The 21,541-nt window shown below is 40.3% G+C and overlaps 1 protein-coding gene across 4 annotated transcripts in view; it reads left to right on the top strand.

Moving 5' to 3' along the window:
* Positions 1-21,541, top strand: part of tenm1 (teneurin transmembrane protein 1) — a 162,550-nt gene that overhangs the window by 94,779 nt on the left and 46,230 nt on the right. For 3 of the 4 annotated variants that reach the window (XM_058063856.2, XM_058063854.2, XM_058063857.2), the window contains 11 exons: positions 1,020-1,220; positions 3,439-3,624; positions 3,735-3,764; positions 3,851-3,997; positions 7,093-7,327; positions 8,930-9,049; positions 9,133-9,394; positions 10,506-10,791; positions 16,294-16,437; positions 17,719-17,971; positions 18,661-18,681. In XM_058063856.2, the coding sequence (XP_057919839.2) occupies positions 1,020-1,220; positions 3,439-3,624; positions 3,735-3,764; positions 3,851-3,997; positions 7,093-7,327; positions 8,930-9,049; positions 9,133-9,394; positions 10,506-10,791; positions 16,294-16,437; positions 17,719-17,971; positions 18,661-18,681 (1,885 nt within the window). The remainder of the gene's footprint in view (positions 1-1,019; positions 1,221-3,438; positions 3,625-3,734; positions 3,765-3,850; positions 3,998-7,092; positions 7,328-8,929; positions 9,050-9,132; positions 9,395-10,505; positions 10,792-16,293; positions 16,438-17,718; positions 17,972-18,660; positions 18,682-21,541) is intronic. The other variant, XM_058063855.2, reaches the window with a different exon arrangement.

The raw sequence follows: 21,541 nt of genomic DNA, 5'->3' as shown, positions 1-21,541 counted from the left end.
AGGGGCAAAAAGTAAAATACTTTTTTTTTTCCAGCTGAAATCCAACTCCTGTCCGCCAACATTTGCGTCACTGCGTCTGCTATAACTCGTTTGTGCACAAATGATAGTGTACTCATAAAATGTCCTTGCTGCAACACACTCCAGGCACATGGCAGCCATGCCACTGATATGCTAAAATCAATATACATTTTTACATAAACACTAAAACTTTGTAGTAAATTTAAATGGGTTTTGGTTAGGTGGGTAACAATCCAACAAAACACGGTAATCCTTAGAGTTTCCATTTTAGTTTTCTCGTCATGAGTTTGCTTTGCACATCATGTAAACAAAAAACACTACATTCTGGCATTCTCTCCCCTAATCACACGCCTCTCACAGTAAATAATAATCCATGCGTGAAGTCACAGTAATGATTCAGAGCTCAGATACACCAATGTGTGCAAGATTTGGCTAAATACAGGACTCAATATAAAAAAAAAAAAAACATTGTGGGTGGCTTTGTTAGCGTTGGTACTTCTCATTGTGTGCTGCAAGTCATGCATCATTTTGCACCTCTCCGCCGTATAAACTCCAATTAAAACTAACAAACAAAGCCGCAATCTTCTAAACAATATGCTGTACTTAATCGTAATCCCTGGTCCGAAGCGCCCGTGCGTAGCTTGCAGGGACCGAATCACGTGTTTGACCTTGAACACTGGAGCGGAGCTGAGCTGTGCTGAGGCGGACTGTGCTGAGCGTTGGCTCGGCGCACAGAGCTGTAATTACACACACTAACACTGACCAACCGCACATGCACATTTCAACCAGGCCATTTCACCCCTTATCAAAGCGCCAGTTTTAAGTGTCCTATGAAATGTAATGTTGTGGAACAGATACAGGGATTGTTGCGAGGACGGTTAACTCCTGGATGAGATGCAAAGAACACTGCTTTCATACTCACTGAACTGATGATTATAATTAGACGGGCATCTTCAACAACCACCCAGTACCGTTTCTTTTTGTCTTTGCCTTTCCTGCAGAAGACTGCGTGGACCCTCAGTGTGGCGGACATGGTGTGTGTGTCCGCGGGGAGTGCGTGTGCTCTCCTGGTTGGGCGGGGGTGAGCTGTGATGACCCGCTGCCAGCCTGTCAGGAGCAGTGTTCGGGACATGGCACCTACCTCCCCGAGTCAGACACCTGCGCCTGCCAGCCCAATTGGACGGGACCAGACTGTTACATTGGTAAAACATGAATTGGATTTTCAGTCAAAACAGAAACATGCAAGTGCATGTCACGCATTTGTCAGCGGTCTCGCAACACGACTGGCTTTGCCAGATACGATTTCTCGGGGATGTGACTCGGCATGAGAGGAATGGATTGCAGCCGCTCAGTCTTGCTGTGTGCCATTTTGTGTATACATATACTCCCAGCTAGAACACGAGGTACACCAGCACAATCTTATGACATCCAGTACAAGGGGCGGGGATACAAAAATAAATAAGTTCCGTTCCTAGACTGTGATCTCAGTCGAGTTTTGGTGTAAATCGTATCTTATGCATGTCTACGTGAACGTCTTAAACGCGTATTTCCCTTTTCTTTGCGTTTTAAAGACAGAAAAACAGCTAGCATGAGGCAGCTAACAATGCACATAATGGGATTCACCTATTCCGCCTATAAAGCCCTTTACTGAAACAAAAAACAATGCTCTATTACCGTAGTTGACTTGTATATTAACCCTGCTACCAGATCTGCTGCTGCATTGCCAGTGAGTTTGGAAAAGTTAATGCTGGGTTATAAATTATGCCTCACAAATGAGGCATAATCATAACAGTAGAAGTTTGTAGCCATAAGCTAAAAAGTTGGCCAACTTCCACATGTTAGCAACTGAACATCCAGAAGACCGAAGCTGTGGATATTGGCTTTCAACTTCCACCCGACGACAGATGGATGTTTGTTTGCTGTCAGCAGTTTTTAACCTGAGGACTAAGCCGAATTTCCCAGCAAACCGGGAAGCACAAGTCTTGTGCTGGAAGATACAGCCATACCATCAGTAGGCATTCTGGTGAGAGCGGACATTGTGACTGTTTTATTATGGTCCTCTTTGATCTATGTATCATTTAACACTATTGCTACATGCTAACACTACGACAGTGACTTAGTGTTTCACTATAGCTGGATCTGCCTAACAGTCAGAAATTCTCTGCTTGGGGGGAAGTAAAAGTATACAAGTTGAACGTGAACATATTTCGATTATTGCAAAGACAAACATTTGATCGCTGCTGATGAAGTGTATGTTAAATGCAACGTCCAAGTGTACCTAATGAAGTGTCCACTAAGTCCTAAGTACATACTGTACTTTGGAGTTCATAACACACATAGACATACATATGCTTTTCCTTCTGCAAAACAAGGGAATAAAACAAAGGTGAAAAAAGATTCTCTGTATTATTCAAAGTAGTTATAAAAGGTACATTTAAGTTGACATTTAAAAGTTTGTTGAAGAGTACTGTTTTTTTTGAGATTTTGTTCCTGTGTATCTTCAAGTTTCTGCCTCCACATATTTTTTTTTTTTTAGTGGAAAGAAAAGGCTTGTTGAACGCAAGAGCAGACTAAGTTATATAATAAAATACAATGACATTGTCCTTGTCCTCATTACACTGTCATCTGACAGAGAGCAAAATAGCCATTTTAAGACGTGTTTCCACCACATAAACTTAATGTCTGTGTTGGCATAGATGATTTGCAGGCAATTGGCATTAGAGCTTGCTCCCAAGTGTGTAGATGCCTGATTACTTTGATATATCCCTTGATAATGACCGTAATGACGTACCAGCAAGCCTACTGCGTTTTTAATGAAAAGCAGTTCTACATTCTGGTCTTGCCTGAGCATAGCTAAACGTAACTCTAATAGAGAGCTGAAAACTCTCCACCTATAATCCACTTTTCCAACCACCATGCAATGTATATTTAAATTGAAATAACTTCCCACCGCGTCTTTGTGAGCCTCTAGCACTTTGCCCTCTTTACTCATAGATGGAGGTTTTCCTCTGTAGAGAGCGAAGGGGTAAAATAGGAAAGAGACAAGCAGGAAGGAAGAAATGATTGTTGAGAAGTCAAATATTTAGAGATGGATGGGAAGAAATGGTATTAACCAAACGCTCCCACTTTGAACCCCTGTGGCTTCAAAAGCAGTGCAAATACGACTTATCGTTGTTACTCTCGATTTTATTCACTTATCTTTTCCTTTGGGGGCTTGGCTATTACAGTTGAAATAAGAGTACCCCCCCTACCTTGAACTGATTGATCTGCATCAGTTGTGTATATTTCTTTTGTATTTACATGGTGTCCTCATGCAACTTTTATCTTTCTTAATTTACTCCATCTGCTCTGCTCCTTCTTTTCTCCTCACACACTAACACGCTTGTCTCTCCCACGTACCCCCACCCACCTCGCTGGCAGAGCTGTGCCCGGTTCCGTGTGGCAGCCATGGTGTTTGCTCGGAGGGCCAGTGCCAGTGTGAGGAGGGTTGGCTCGGTGCGGCGTGTGACCAGAGAGCGTGCCATCCTCGCTGTGAAGAACATGGCCAGTGCCACGATGGGACTTGCATCTGCCAGCCCGGCTGGGAGGGGGAGCACTGCAACATGGGTGAGTTGCGTGCATGCGTGTGTGCCCATGTGGGAGTTAAATTAATCCTTGTGATATTTGCTTCCAAAAAGGGTGTCATTGTTGTTTTCTCACTTTTTTTCCCTTCACAGTTACTCATGATTTGGATATTGTTGTGAAAGGTAATTTTTATTTAGTCATGATTTAGGGGAGATTTATTATCCTATTAAATATTACACAACATGAACAACACGAGTGTCATCCTCAGACGGCTGCCCGGGGTTGTGCAGCGGGCACGGGCGCTGTACCCTGGAGCAGAGCGGTTGGCGCTGTGTCTGCCAGGCTGGATGGAGTGGGCCTGGATGCAGCGTTGTCATGGAAACTGACTGCAGTGATGGAACAGACAACGATGGAGGTGACATTCTATCGCCATCTATCATTCTCTATCTCTTTTCTACCTTTTGTTATCACTCTCATTTCTGTCTTCCTTGTACCCTTTCCATCACTTCTCTTCATTCAATTGCCAAAAAGAATCTGCCTCATTGTCTCGTCCCTTCATCCTTCTGTGTTGCCCCAGTCCTGCTGAGAAGCCTGTGGAGTCCTGTTGGTCGTTATTAGGCCGAGTGTGTGTGTGTGTGTGAGTTTAGATTTTTTGTCCCCTCACAGCCAAATGTCTGATATGCATAACACCTGCTGGGATAAAAAGCATTCAGAGCTTTTTCCCTTGTGAGTCAGCAAACAGCGCAGAATGCATATTCTTTAGGAGATTTTTAACGACAGGTGAGAGGTGTGTGCCATTTGTCGTTATGAAGAGACAAGAAAGCATCAAATAAATAATAATCCTATAATAGATATCACATTGTTAAATGTTTTAGCGCTTTGTCCTTTTAATTAAATATGCATTATTGACATGCCTGATTCCACAATCATCCTTCCTATCAAGTTAGTATAATTCACTTTACAGTTATATCAGATTTAACCCAGTTTAGGAATTAATTAATCTGAATTTTTCATTATTTTAATTTATTATTAATTTATTCATGTATTTATTATTTATTTTTAATTTATTTTTTATTATTTGCAAATACGTCTGAAATATAAAAATGTTCACCAATTATATTAACAAAGACAAATACATATCACAAATACATATATTTAAAGTGCTCATGTCGCCATTTTTTTTACCAATAACAAAAATAAAATAAAAAAAGTAAATAAAATGCAAGTAAAATTGAGTTGTGCTCACCTAATGAGTTTTCTGAACTGCCGCCATCTTGGCTGTGATGTCTTTCAAAACAGAAATGGGCATTCACAACAATGATGGGTATGATACAACACATTAAAAAGTTGGCCACAGCAGGTAGGCCTGTGTTGTTGGGCTGGCAGTGGTTGACACCAACATATGGACTGCAAGGTACAAGACGAGTGAACAGCAATTGCTAGGTAGCTGCCCTGAAATTTGAAAACCCATGTTATTATTCCAAGGTTTGGCTAATATATCTTGGAGATGGATTATTTACCGCTACCTTGGCCTGCTTTTGCACCATCTATTTTATGTTTTCTTTATTTGCATTGAAATCAGTGCTTGTGCCCCCCCCAGTCTGGCTTTAAGAAAGATAGCCAGGACAGCTGATAATAGCAGCATCCTGCAGTAATACACATTTGGTCCCAAACTTTCTTTTATCTGAGGCACAATATCAAAACAACTGCCCTCGCAATTTTCCGAAATGGAATACCAAAATATCTGACATGTACAATGGCGTCTTTTGGAAATGCTTACTCAGTCTGTTTGAGTGTTTGAGCAAAAGCCAACAAGCGAGCACAGCATCAAAAAATATACATAACAACAGCCAATCAACAAAAAAATGCCAAAAAATGAATGACTTCTTCTTAAATGACTCCTTCTCTAGCCTTTTCCCAGAGACGTATGCTGTAAAATGTAAAAAAAGAGAGTAAATATTTCAACATTTGAGCACACATCTGACACAGGAACTATGCCCTTCAATGTTATCTTTCACGGCAAAACGAAGCACATTTACTGCACATGCGTGTTGGTGTCATGAGCACTTAAACATTCTGTTTATTAACATCTCCAAATGAACTGAAAATTTAAATCAAGCTGAAACATACGACGCATCTAATATAATTCGGTGTCTTGCGCGTCTCTCTGCAATTCTAGGCTTTAGGCTGAAGTTCCAGTCCCTCTCCGTGGGATCAGGAGGGATGGCAGTGTGTGAACGGACAAGGTCCTTTTGACATTGCAGGCAAACAGTAAAATTCATTTCAATGTGCTGCATTGCGAGAACGCCATTAAAAATTAAATAACTCAAGCAATATACTGTAGGTATAAGAGTGCGTCACTCGAATGGTTCTGCCGGAGAAAGAGTCACGAAACCTATTCACACTTCAAGTCTTCCTCTCCTTCCACTTCACTCCACAGCTTTTCAAATACCATAATGGAGCTCTCCCCCTAATTGGTGCATATAGAGTATACGTGACTCTCATAGCTATTGTTTTCTTTCTGAAGCTACACAGAGATGGAAAAGATCAAGTAATCAGTGACTAAAGAGGAACTTTTCAATTACTGTGCCTGGACTGGGAAGAAGCATGAATAATACGATCTCTGTTGTGTTGGAAAAAGACTCCACACAGACTGCAGTCAACTCCCATGCACAAACACTCACATCCACATCACATATGTATAGCATTTTTTTTCCAATTTGATCTCGGACTGTGTGTATTTTTTTCCTGCCGCCTATGCATAGTAATTTACAAACATATTCATTGCCCTTTTAACAGCGACAATGTAGCAAATTCAATTAATTGCGTTCTTTCAAGCTGGAGTGGTGAATGTTATGGAAATAAATGATTGTACTAGGCCACCTTTGTTGGAGGAGGTTATAATAGAATATTGTTGGCCTTTAGCTCTCTGCTCTGTGGCCAGATGCATTTAAATGTCAGCACTGTTTCCTGCCTTTTCAGAAACAGGCCTGAAATAGGAAACACAAATGCCAGCCTGGCTCCTGTTACCTGCTGCTTTGGCTCCTATCAGCAGTCTATTGTTTACATTGGACTTTTATGGATCACATTCAAATAATTGTGCTGACAGAGGCCTGATTTATAGCAATATAAAGGTAGTTTGATGAATGAATCTCATTTGATTTATCTATGTGATAATGGTGATATATGTAAGGTTCATTGGCGCAGATTATATCTCTCGTCTCAAGTTCCTCATTGGTTTGGGATGCAGAAATTATTTCTTGGAGGAAGTTTTATGGTATCTTCTTCTGTCTTGTCACTTCTGATATAGTATACGCACTTCTTCGAATGAATAGAAATGTGTTCTCAACACCTCACCCTGCTTATTAAGCTTCCACTGGAAAAAGCATCAATACACAAACATATGTATGCAGCCACTACTGTTAAAATGTAGCTGTAGTCCTATTTAATACAGATATGGCATCTAATTGTACATTTTTAATGTGATCTCTTGACATTGTTTCATTTCAGATGGTCTGATTGACTGCGTGGATCCGGACTGTTGCGAGCAGCTGAGCTGCGGCTCTGACCCGCTGTGCCGCGGCTCAGCCGACCCCATGGCCCTGTTGCAGCGGAGCCCATTGCCCCCCACTGCACCCCCCTCACCTACTAACATGCACACTCACAGTTTCTACCACCGCATCCACTTTCTCCTTGGGAAAGCAGCCACACACGCCCTCCCTGGAGACGTGCCCTTTGATACCAGGTGTGTGCTTGTTTACTCTTTGTGAGTCTGGGGTGTCGTGCGCATGCAAAGTTCTTCCTTTATTTGTTTTCAGCGTCTGTGTCCTTGGGTTGCACGCTGCACACAGCGGATAATGAAGTGAATGCCTTGATACAAAGATGAATATTTCAATGGTTGCATACATAAAGTATCATTTGTGCATATTAGTTGATTAATTATGATTGATTTTTTTTTATAATTATTATTACAAGAATTGAAATCATTTTACCGGCAGCAAACAGTTGCCATGGTAAAACGTGTATTAATTATGCAGCTTTTATGCTCAGTAAAATCAATCTAGCATGACAAAGAAAGTTAGATGGCTTAATGCATTGCTCTTAGCTATCATAAGTGCAGACATCGGTTAACTACTGTACGGTTATGCGTAACAAACAGCATATTATGTACTCCCCATTAACTTTGATGATGCGCTAGCACGGGGAACGTATAGAGGGGTTACCTACGAGGTGAGTCGCTTCACGTTAAAACAAACCACAGCTGACTTGATGTTGACGCATAGTCGGTTCATCCATATTGTACCGAGTGTACATGACACTGTTCTTTTTGCCACATATAACATATCATAAAATGTATTAAGTACGATTTTGAAAATCTCAAAAATGTATTAACGACCCGGCTCACTGCTTTGTATTATCACAAGATTTCATAAGGTCTTAAGTGACGCTGGTGCATGACCATCGTTGGACCTTTTTTTCACATTTTTGCTGAAGTCCAATCGCACAACGTTTAAGCACTCAAGTTTGAATTAATCTCAGTTGTCCTTGAGTCATATTTAAATGAAACACACAAACATGTCCATTCTTTGATCATCACTTCCTCTCTCATCCGTACTTTTAAGCTTCACGGACTCTCCAAACTCCCTATATGTGTGGTCGGGACAAACAAAGACAAAGAAAAACAATCATTGACACTCACTCTTGATGTAAAACACCATCATTAAACTCACTTATTGGTTCATATCACACACCCAAATAATGAACACTTCCATAATTGTCTCATTTCTGCTTGTCGGTGCAGAACCTAACTATAACTGTGCTCTTCATGCTGGCCACAGGCGCTGTTCACAAGATGATGCGTTCAAAGGCACTGCATGTCTCTTAATGTGGAAGTACAACGTGCTATAAATACACTCAAAACGTGTGAATTCAGCTTAAATGAAGTGGTGTCTTAAAACGGTTAAAGTCAGATAAAATGTTGTGCTATGATTGAAGATACTAGTGGTAGGCAAATAGATTTTCAGATTCGATATATGCAGTATATTAGCTTTCTTTAATTTTTCTGTTCCTTTTGAAGCTGTTAATACATACGTGTGCGGCCAGAGCTAAAAACAGGGCTTGTATCAAAACAAGGACACAGCTAGTTTTATTAAAGAAAGGCATTATGCTGAAAATACACACAGTTGTTTTTTTTTTTTCTTCAAGCACAAGGTCGTTTGGCGGGAGCGTCACAATATGCGTCCCTCCTCAAACAATGATTACGTTCTTGATCATTGTAAAGCTGTCATCTTGCCCCCTTTTGTGTCCCTTGTGTTATTTCCCACTTTTTCCTTCTTTGTTTTGCCAGTCGCGTAGCAGTGATTCGAGGCAGCGTCGTGCTGCAAGATGGCTCTCCACTGGTTGGTGTCAATATTACCTTTCCTCAGCACCCGGAGTATGGCTACACCATCAGTCGGCAGGATGGGAGGTACAGAAACACACACAAGTCAGGAGGTATATCTCCAATAATCCAATCATATGACTTTATAACGCTCTGCTCCAACGCTTTAGTTACGACTTGGTGACTTTGGGCGCAATGTCCGTGACGCTGATGTTCCATCGTCCACCCTTCTTGCCACAAACACGCACCGTGTGGACACCAAACAACAACTTTCTGGTTCTGGATCAAGTCATCATGTCCAGGGAGGAGGTGCAGCTTCCTAAATGTGACGTGAGGAGCGTTTTGAGTCCTTATCCGCTGGTCCTGCCCTACCCGCTGCCCAGATACACAGGGGCGTGTGCAGAGAAAGGTCCTGCTGTACCCGAGCTTCAGGTACTTCCACATATTTGCTCACACAGCAATAAAACCTTTAATGTGTGCTTATGGCGGAGCTTCCCAAACAGTGGAGCATAGATGAGGCGCAGCGAGGCTGGAAATGGGTTTTGTTTTGTTTTTTCAAAGCTGTGACAATCTGCAACAAGAGTGCCATGTGATTTTGTGAATTTATATGTTATGTGATGGTACTCCGTATCGCACAGACAAAATACCTCGCAACAACACAAAGGCGCAGGAAATCACAGTCAGAGTAGCACAAATGATAGAAGTCAGTGACCTGCCATTCGCCTTTGGAGAAAACTTTGGATTTCTTATGCTTATGGAGCACTGAGAACCCTCATATGACATGCCCCCCCCCCGCCACACTTTCAGCGCCAGCGCTGAAGCACTTTTATTTTTCTTATTTGTTTACATGCCTGCCGGGTGTTTTCAGTTGAGGTGCTGTTTGTTTTTACATGACATTTTTATTTAATATTTACTGTTGCACTAAAGTCCAAATAATGTATTTATTGTATTACTTAGTTGTTTAAGCTACCTCACGTTGGTCTGTTAAAGTGTTACAGAATAACGTTCTAAGAAGGGGGATAAAATAAAAATAAGAGCATCTGTATTAAAGAAGTATCAGATTAGGACTCGGCCGATGTATCGCAAAGAGAGCCACAACAAAGAGACTGCTCTAGAGCCGCAGGTTGCCGACCTATGGGCTATGTCAGACCTCTAAAAAGAGCCAACCTTCCCATCACTAATGTATCCAACTGAAATGTTCTGTTTTATAGTTGAACAAAACAATCTAGAAAAGGAACTGTTCCATTTGATTTTTTTTTACACCCATTGTATCCAAGAGGATAATGCATCATGACTTGGAAGGATTTTTTATGTCTGTAATAGGAGATCTTTGAAACGTAAGAACATTTTGAAACTCCATTTGATTGCAAGCAAAATGTGTATTACAACTGACAAAGAAAACCAAAGCACATGAATTAACTTTCCTTTTCAGGGTAGTTATTGCCAGTCTGAGCTGTTCCATTCTGTTGCTGCCAATCACACCTTATTATCATCTGGTTTTTTTTTTTTTTACTTTTATTTTTTCCTTTCTTGTCCTCTCAAGGCGGTGCAAGAAGAAGTTGCGATTCCAGGAGCCTTCATGAAGTTGAATTATTTGAGCACCCGAGCTGCAGGCTACCTCTCCTTGCTGCGCATCCTCCTCACGCCTCCTTCCCCGTCCTCCCCCATTTCTCCTCTGGGCGGTCTCTCCAAGGTGCATGTCCGTGCATCGGTCCAGGGAAGGCTGTACCAGCGCTGGTACCCTGCTGGGCCCGGCCTGGTGCACAGGCTGGTCTGGAATAAGACAGATGTTTACGGCCAGGAGGTGTGGGGCGTCACTCATGCGACTGGTAGGTTGAAGACTGATTGCATTTATTGTTGCCGTAAACTTTTTTATTAAGCTCTTTAAGGGTTTTACAGGTGGTCCACTCCTCGAATGTGATGTAAGTCTGGTCTAGAACTTTGAAGTCACTCACACTGTACATGGAACACATGAATGATGTATAAAATGCATCAGTAAGAAACATAGAACAACTCCTTAGTTTTATCCATCCATCCATCACACAAACACAAATGTAACAGTTGCAGTAATGGAGTGAATCACTGTTGAATTTTTAGTGCAATATCTGAAGTTCCTATTTGTCCAGTGGGAAGAAGTTGGGCCATGTGCTCCATCTGTGTATACAGTACATTCTGTGGTCGTGAGCCAGAGTCAATTTAAACATCAAGTCTAGAAATAGCCAAGTTCTGTGCTGTGGCCATGTTCTCCTGCAACTTTAAGTGACAAGTGGAGACATTTTCTGCCCATAAGAAGTGCAGGGGTGGAAATCATACCATAACTAGATACTTTTATATTCTGTATGTGTGCAGGCGGACAAGTGACACTAAGACTTTTTGTGTTATTATTAGTTATTGGTATCAACATTGTCAGCTCATCACATTATGCCACGGGGCTCGTATGGGGGGGAGTTAGGACAAGTCCAAGATTACTTTTTCATGTGGCTCAGAATTCATGCCAGCACCCCTCAAAATATTCAAATGAGAGAGGAATTTGCCTCATTTTAGCCGGCATTTTCTTTTTTTTGTTTACCTTCAAAGTTTGTTTCCATCACTTATTCAAAAACCAGAATTGTCATATGACTTATGTTTCACACGGATATCACAAAGTGTCAATGTGCGAACTACTCCAACAACGAAAGTGAAGGTTAAAAAGTGCATTGAGGGACAAACAGGCTGTCTTGTGGATTGTTGGCATGGAGACAAGCGGCGGTATACGTGCGCTGAACCAAAAACAACACACATAGTCATAACACTGCAGGGGCCACAAATAAGTGTTGCATGTTTATAGACCCAACACAGTAACATTAAAAACTTTAAAAAACTTTATACACTTGCCACTTCAGCTTCATTAGCGAATTTTACATAACGGTATATGACTATTATATTGTTGAGGCTCATATGCAAGTATGCGTTTACGTTGGGTTTGCACTTATATTTGTTTAAGTGGCATGTGCATTTAAATGTCTAATTAGTTGTCATATTTGGAGGTGTTCGCCATATCACCGTGTAAATTGAAATGTTAATGGTAAGTCATAAGTCATATTGATTTTTGAGGTTTTGTTTATATGTTTGTGTATGGTTTGATTTAGTAGATTAACATAGACTTTACTGAGTAACGGGGGCAAACACCCAAAGCAAAGACCCAGGGATTTCCAGACGCCCCAAAATGTCTCATAAAAACTGATTATTGATTTTTTTGTTCATCAATTTAATATACATATTAATATTTTAGTTTTAATTCATATGCTTTAAAGTACATCACAAAGACAAGAGTATTAAAGTCATAAACCATAATAAATGTTGCTGAATGTTCTGAACATTTGCTGCTGCTCACATTGAAGAAAAAAAAACTTTTTCTTTGCAGTACACGGATGAGGAGGGCCCCAATAACCGGGTTTGCCTTGGGCCCCCAAATAACTAAATGTGCCCCTGCTGAGTAATACAATTAAATGTATTTACATTTAGCAATCAGTGTTGGCCACTTATTTGTTCAATCAATCAAGACTTGTTAATTAACAGGGCCAAAGCACTGTGCCCAAACCACAAGTCATTTCAGGCTAGCTGTGCTGATTGCATAGAAATGTGATTACAAGACATCACGTGACTTGGTACTCAACAACACTCCTGCTGAGGAACTAGAACCTCTAAAGATTAACTGATAATTAATCCAGTAACCATAGAGGCACCCAGGTTACCTTTCTTTTGAGAGCAGCTACGGCAGACAAAAAGGATTTGAAAATCTAACATCCCGAGCCATTCCAAACATGTCACAAAAGCAGAAAGAAAGTGCATCATGTAAGCAAAGCAGGTGAAGGTCGGTGCTTTGCAGTGAAAGGATGGAAAGACTGAAATTCAACCGATTTCCAGTAGTCACTAGCAGTTAAAGTACAATCTGCAACAGCAGTCGGGAAACACTTGGTTTTTGACAAAACTGGCTCCATGAAGAAAATGGTGTGTATATGATAACAATGTGTGTGTGTGTGGGGGGGGGGTTGGTGCGCCAATTGTCTTGCCTTCCACCTGTCCCCGTTTGTAAATGGAAGATATCCTGGTGGTGTAACTGCTGTATTGTATGTAAGCCAATTACCTTTTCAAAACAGTATAAACAGGCCTTTCAAAGACATAAAGCAGGGATGTCAAGCTCATTTCCATCCAGCAGCATTCTATGATTAGAAAATGTGCTACACAATAGCATGACAGCAGGTCAATGTCTGAAAGTTCTATTCTATAATCTCATATTTGCCAACATACTGTATAGTTTATGGGAGTCGCTGGTCCAGACCGAAAAATTATTTAAGTATTTTACAGTTTGATGGACACATTCTTGGTAAACTTTACTGCACTGGTTGAATTGATCCCATGTGATACTCAGCCAATCAAATCTGTGTATTTCAGGCATTATTAAACATCAGAACTTTAAATACACGGCCAGGCAAAAGAGGAGTAAAGCAAAGAAAATGTCAAAAAAAGAAGAACTCATTGAGTGAAATACATGGGTGCTGCAATGATGTCAGCCTCCCTCTGCATTATGAAGTAAAGCTAAAATAGCTTTTGTTTTTTATTTTAAACTTGTAATGGTACTTTTACGCCTTTTAGTGTTGCTGTGCGATACTTTTTGTGTTCTTTCTAAGGTGACAGTGTGGGTTAGACTATTATATTGAGTAATGACTTCCTGCTATTTCCAATGGGTTGACAAGCTTATTGTGAGATCACTTAGAGCTCGCGATTGGCTCCTGCCAAAGAAAGAGCTACCGTTAGCGGTGCATATGATAGCTGTAAGAATAGGAAAGTGGAGAGCGAAAATAAGGTCTGTATATGGAATGATTTGAATTTTAGTGGAATATCCCTGATGTAGTTTGTGTAGCCAGGTTGTGAATGCAGTGGCAACCATGGTAACCAGTCCACAGTGTCAGATGGATAGGCTCCAGCTCCCCGAACAGGATCAGCAGTAGAAAATAGAAGGATTGTAATCTGTAAGTGGCATAGGCTAGCATAGGTTTTAATATGGTTTTGGAGGTTTTCCAGGTCACACAAAGGCTAGTTTTTGAAATAATGATCGATGTTCATTTTTTCCTTCTGGCAAACACTGAACTTCCAAAAGGCTCATAAAACACGAGAAACCATACCCGTAAGGATCAGACGTTCTTTTACTCTTTTTTTTGTTCCAGTGGCCTTTTTATCGGTTAAGACTACATTTCATGTGGCTCATCTCCTATGAGCGCTCACATTTTGATATGCCAAATATTCCCTTTTTTTTGTATTTACCCTCCGTCTTCAAACAAAGATCTCCCTCTATCTCTGCCCTTCTTCCCCTTCCTCCTATCTTCTATTGTCTCAATATTGCAGGTTTTCTCCCTGCTTGTTATTTCCTCCATTCTGCCTCATCTCCCTTGTTACCTCCCCTGTCCTCTCTTGTTCTTTCCTCTCCACCTCTTTTTTGCCCTGATCCTTCCCTTTCGCTACTTTCTGGTGCTTTGTTGGCACATTGACACTCAAGAAACACTGATTATATGTGTGTGTGTGTGTGTGTGTGTGTGTGTGTGTGATGCCGTGGTGAACACATTGCCTTAGGCTTCAACAGAGGGGAATGAAAGCTTTCACCTGTGAGATACAGAGTCTGTGTTTATGTTCTGTAGTATAATATAGACCATATATTTCTTGCTGGTAATATAGTGTATTTACAGTAATATTACACTGTTTCCTCTATCATTATATCAACAGTTGCCCCTGCAGTCCAAGAAGGTCAAGTTAATTTTATTTTTATATAGTGCCAGATCACAACCGCAGTAAAAGATAATTTAAAGATATTGTAAAAGTAGCACCGTACGGGGGGGGGTACGAGAATTCCAAGTCTAAATAGTGATATTGATGGTGTTTACGAAAATAGACCTAGGCGTGAGTGTAAGGAGGAAGTCTAATTGCATTTAAGTTTCAGTGGCAATGCTTTTAAGCCGGGCTGCCAAGTTCTGAATATAATTATTTTAGCCACATCTTTATCGATTGAAGCCGGGGTTTACCCTGCACGCCTTTTGAGATTTTCTCTCTTTCTAAAGTGAACGTTTGACTTGGTACTCAATGAGAAAGCCTCTACTTATGTATTCGACTGCCTCTACCGGCCTTTCTGCTGACTGCGCTCTTCAGTTCCCTTGAGTGCACGTCAGTTCACATGCATTTGGGTCTAGAATGAAGCAAGTTAGAGAGATCAGTGCCAACAGTGTTTGACAGTGACAGCTACTTCTCTGCCACATTTATGTCAAAGGTGTCAACTTGTCTTTTTATCCGCTCTTTATCAATGTTTCTTTGACAAGAATTGTTTTAAACATTAACTGCAATAATCCCCTACTGCTTTGAATATAAAGCAGCGCTTCACCTCCCATTATGCTGTGTTAGTGGGGGTGCCTCGCCAATAAAAAGCAGCCAGTATTGGCGGGAGTGTCTTCTAATGTTGATTTTCACTCACTTCTCAGCAATTTTTGATGCTCAAATAAACAAGTGTTTATTGATATTGATGCCCGCATAGTTTGTGATGTCATATCGGTTGGTAATGTCTGAGTAAGGGTGGAAATATCTATAATATATATAGATAATTCAGAAGCAGCAAACCCCATTCTCGAACTGACTCCTCCAGTTCTGCTCCCACAGTATACGCTGCAGGACTTCATCCCACAATACCTCACCTGTCTATAAAAGAGAATCCTAAATCATTCCTCATCCATCACGGTCATCACACTGTGAATAATGTTTTTATCAAAAATCTGCAAATTTGTATTCACATTTCAACAAAGCGGATACGATATTTCTTAGTTAATGTATACTGTATGTGTATGATTTTGCAAACACTTATTCCATGACTACGGTTTTATTGTCGTCTGATTCAAAGGCTAATTCATTGTCAAGTTGTAGTCGGAAGCTACACAATGTATCGTTACAACTTAGAGGCCAAGCACCAAATTGTATGACTCCTTCCCTCAAGATGGACTCCTTTTGATTACAACTCCACTTCATACTGATCTCTCGCAGACAGACGCCTGATGAGGTCTCACTGTACGGGCCTTTCATCTGTCTCAGCGCTGCACACAATATAGCTTTGAGACAGATTAAATCCGACCGCACTGTTATTGCAGGTACAATGAAATGAAGTCAAAATGTTCCCATACTTGTTCCCATAGCTCCATGACACCACTGGACCATAGTGAACTTTTTGGGGCCAAAAAAATGTATCAGCATGTCTCTTCTGCAGCCTAACGGCATGAATATAATAGGCTTATCTGTGTGCATATGTTTGTTTTCAGTATCAGTCGGCTACGAGTATGAATCATGCCCTGGAGTTATCCAGTGGGAGAGGAGGACGGCTCTCATGCAGGGTTTTGAGCTGGTGCCCTCTCACCTCGGAGGTTGGTCGTTGGACAAGCATCATTCACTCAACATACGTAGTGGTGAGTATGTCCAGAATTTTAAAAAATGAGTCAAACTTGACTTGTTTGTATATTTCTTTTTGGCAACTTGCAGGCTAGTGATATCAAAAACGGGTTAGTGGAACTCCAGTTTAATAGGAAAAGTGTACTTTTTTATTTAAATAAAACAACAAAATACATTGCTTATTATGTGACTATATTTTGTAATTGTTTTAAAACACATTCATCAATAGAAAGAGCTTGAATTTAAAAGATTTCAACTGTGTAGTATTGATTGACAACCTCAAAAAAGGCTAAAAAATAAAAATAAAAATCCTAGCAAGTGGGACTCAATGAGGTGGTTTTTAACTTTTTCTGTAATTCATCATTTTAAATGTCAGCACATGCGAATCGTGAGAATCCGTGTTAGTTTTTTTTAAAGGGCTCAGTGACTGTAAAATCATTTTATCACTGCACTGCGACAGATAGTTAGCAAATGGGCTGTGATAAGAAAAAAAAACAAAACACTGCGATGTGCTCACGCTATTGTCTGACAATAGAAACACAGTTAAAAAAATGCAAATGCAACCAACTGTATAATGAATTTGGCCGCATTAAAGCACATGAGAAATAATTAAAGAGAGCAGGGGGCTGTGTAAGTTAAATGCTGCCTCAGCTGTGCACCAGCCTGTGGCGGCAGCAGGACACCGGACTGTGGGCATGACACAAGAGCCATTTTCACAAAAGATTTAATATCATGGTTGTTATTTTATCCCCAAGTACGTATGTTGTCTTTTTTTGTTTGGCAACGGCATCATAAAATAGTGATTTGTTACCAAGGTATCAAATGTGATCCTTGCAGCATTGCTCATAAAACTGTCTTAGAATAACTAGTGTGAAAGCTTCCTTCATCATTTCAATAGCACATACTGGAAAACAGCAGAAGGACTCAATCCTTTCTATATGCAATAGCATTGGGACTGTAAATAATAATACAGTTTTAAGGGACTCTAAATTAGATTTTATAAAACCGACCACCAGCTAGCATATGCAACAACAGAAGATATTGTAGAAAAATGTCTTTATTTTGCACAATTACAAACTTTAGTTTTATTTGTATATACCGTAAAGTTATGAGGACTGTTTGTAGCAGTAATGCATCTTAGCTGCCCGTTAAGGAGTGCCTCAGGACACTGTCCTCAGTCCTCTTTTTGTTGAAAATGTGACTCGTGTCAAGTGCACATTCTCTATGTTGACACGACCAGGGCAAGGTACATTGAGGAATAAACACTCCATACATTCAACCCATTTGTCTTTCCCCAGGAATCCTCCACAAGGGGAATGGAGAAAATGTTTTCCTTTCCCAGCAGCCTCCTGTCATCACCACTGTAATGGGGAATGGATTTTACCGGAGTGTCCCCTGTGGCCCAAGCTGCAGCGGTGCGGCCAAGGACATGATGCTGTATGCCCCTGTGGCACTGTCCAGCGGTCCCGATGGTTCTCTTTATGTTGGGGACTTTAACTTCATCCGCAGAGTCCATCCAGACGGCTACACTAGAACCATACTGGAACTTAAGTGAGTTTGGACTTTTTATTACTGTATTGAGCAGGATTACAGTGACATTATGTTTTGAGTGTATGACTACTATGAGTTGTTGTGTATTTCTCCTGTTCGCCTATGTGTGTTATCTGATTTCAGTTTGCCTCCATGCAAAAAAAAACAAAAAAAAAAAAAAGCTGTGTATGTGCAGTTCCGACTTCACACACTTTAATCTACCTCTTTGGGTTGTGAGAGAGGCTGAGAGTCTTTACTGTGAAATGCTGTTTTTCTGGTGGATTATGACAATATCACACTGTGCTGGAGGCACTGCATTCACTATTGCTCTATTTTCTCAAGCATGGTATCTCAATGGGATTGCCATTGCCATCATTTGTCCTGTAAAGTGTTCTTCTTATGTAACTTAACTCATAGTCTCTGGTATTATTGCATCTCTTACTAATATTTCTGCTCCAGATAGAGGTTTTAAAATGGCTCTATTGGAGACTTGGCTCTCCTATGGGAGTGCATGGCAAAAACCTTCCTGTTTGTATTAATATTTAATATGAAGCAATGCAGCCATTTAAATCAAGCCTAATCATACTTTATGGCGATAAAACTGGCTCACTACGGCTTGTGAAATGTGTACAGTTCTCACTGGAATTATAAATTACATATTTGCCTTCTGTTTTCTTTTTATTTCATGCTCCGTCATGGCCTATTATCAGGAACCGAGACACCAGACACAGGTGAGAAGTGGCCATTAACAGCTTTTGTACACGGCATACACATACAGTAGGCACAGCAAAGAATGCGTTGATGGGAAATCAACTGATTTTAACAGTCATCTATCTTGTTTGTCTGCTGCAAATTGCATTGACACTTGGATATACACCTCAGCCTTGATATGTACTGTACAATGGTAAAAGAGCAACTCATACCGCGTTTCTCATCCACACTAAAACCCGGGCCGCTGATAGCGGTGTGAGCATTTGACACCATATCGGAAGAACATTCGATGGCTGTCATGGGATTTCTGTATGGGTTCGTGTGTGGCACTATTGTCTGTGCCTTTCTGTATGCTTTTGCAGTACCATGACGCCAAAGAGAATTGCAAGTGCCCACACTTTGATAAAGAAGGCGAGAAATACTATTAAGTTCAAGAAAGAAATTGTAGGGAAATATGAAGGTGGCATCTATTACAGTAGGAATGTTTATTTAAAGGAAGGAAGTTTTAGGGATAAACTTTATAGTCTTATCAATAAAGCTTGCATACGCACAAAATGTAGCTGAGAAGTTGTAGAAGTATGGTACCTATAAAAACACAAGCCAATAAGGTGAAGTGAAATCATATGTTATGAATAAACATGCAATGGAAGCCAATAAAGATCATCACCCTGTGTGTTACTGTACATGACGCTGATGGATATCATTAGTCATTTATGATAATATAATGTATTCAATCCATATTAATTATAACAACCGTCATGTTGTCAATTTAATAATTCTAGGGATTAAGTTTACAAGACACAGAGCTGATATGTCCTGACTGCTCCTTTTCTTGCTTTCCTGAACAGTTTATTAAAAATATGTACCGTGTATGCATTTAGAATGGTTTAATGCATGCTATAAACATGTGGTGACTAACGATGCTAATCAAGGTGCCATTGCATACATTAATGTATCTATTTAATTCATCATTTACATGCATTTTGCATTATTTTCTGCATGTAAAACTATCCGTATTGTCTGTTAAATACATTTGTTGGAACTGATTCATTGAATATCCATGATTGCCTATGGAATAATTGCTTTTTTGTTTTTGTCTGACCTATTGGAAGGAGTTAATGACCGTGTATAAGTGTGATTCTTATGGAATAATTTCAATTATTTCTAAAGAAAATTGCTTTTTTATTCATCTGACCTTTTGGAAGGGGTTAATGACCTTGTGGTCCAATTTTTTTGTACAGATGAGTTGTACTGCATATACACACATACATGGAACACTACAGTGTTGCTCTGCTAATTTTACCCAATAAGAACGCAATCTAATTAAACAAATCTACCTCTTGGAAGAAAAAAAAGCATGGAACTGCAGAGTTGATTACATCTAAATAAAATGTATGAATGAGTTGATTTTAATTACAAAAGTTTGATACAGATACATCTGCCGAATGAACGCCAACGATACCCGACTCCCGCTTCAAATTCACATATGGTGTCAGTGAGCCAGGCCGTCAGATCACATGACAAGTGGTTGAAAGGCAAGTGTCAGACCCAAAAGAGAAAGACAACTTTGAAAAACCACAAGTCCTACGGACTAGATTCGTCAGGAGTAGCTTAAGATACCCTTTTCCTCACCCTGGGGGTTGCGCCTTTATTTCCTGTTTCCATGGCGCCTTTTTACAGTTAGCAGCATGTTTCTTTTTTTATTCTATACTATTGTTCTCCCAAGTCAGAGCATTAAATATTCATTCATATTCAGCTTTCAAAGCTTTTCTCTCTTCATATTCTTGCCTGTAAAGGGCCTATCAGCAAGAGGGGATGTTCGTACGGTAAAAAACATTCTCTTTGCCTTCAAGTGGAACACACACGAGGAAGAAGTCCTCTGCAATATTATCTGAGAAGCCCAAACAGTCGAGATCAGCCAGTCTATCAACTCTGATCACAGTTCTTTATTACATGTGAAAAGAAGAGAGGAGGCTACGGTTAAATTGTCCCTGCTATGGTTGTTATTTGTGTTCATTTCCTTTTCACTGGATGAATACCTGTCGAGATGAGCATCTAATTGAGAAAAAGGCAAGTGAAGAGATTTGTAATCTGCTCTGTGCACCGTGAAAGGCCTGCTGAAACTTTAAGAGGCCCGACAAATATTTTATGCCGCACAGAGCAGTGACACACTTTGAAACTCGCCGAAAAACTCTCCTTGGATCAAGTTTGAATTATGCATGTGCAAGAGCTCCATAAACTGTTATGCACTTAATGGACTCAATGACTGACAGCAGCATGGGCTGTGTTGCACTATTTAACTGTGAGAACTGAGGATGTCCAGTTCCGTATCAAGACCGGTTTTGATTAGATCTGGGGCATTCAATGAAAATGTCCAAGCATTGTGGCATGGACTCCCTTGGAGGTCCCCGAGGTTAAAAGTGAGAAAAATAATACAATAACTTGATAAACAAGCTCTCGTCACTGTACTTCTACTGTATATTTAAGCCCACACTGTTTGCACTAGCGACACTAAATAAAGTGTGAAGCAGAAGTGTCCGCGTGTGTGCTAAGTCTTTTTCCAAAGCAGACACGGTGCTTCCATACCGCATTCTGTTCTTCCAGATGCTTTTCTGTAACAATAGACTTCCAATATGTGCATCCTTATGACTCATGGGTTTGAGACCTCTACATGTTTACAGTTATTACATTCAATATACATTATTCAAGATGCATATCTGGAATACGACTCACGTGAATAACTCTTTATAATGTATAATGTCTACCTATGCCACATTTGCCCATAAATACACAAGTAGACCAATCCCCCCCAAATGTAGAACAGTAAAGATTTAGGGCGATATCAACCAATTCATCACTACTCCCTTTACTTTATCCAAG

Source organism: Doryrhamphus excisus, linkage group LG22 (assembly GCF_037039965.1).
Source record: "Doryrhamphus excisus strain RoL-2023G ecotype Guam linkage group LG22, RoL_Dexc_Guam_v1.1, whole genome shotgun sequence".
NCBI lineage: Eukaryota > Metazoa > Chordata > Actinopteri > Syngnathiformes > Syngnathidae > Doryrhamphus > Doryrhamphus excisus.
Note: the sequence above shows the minus strand (reverse complement) of the source record. Positions and strands in the feature narration are given on the sequence as shown.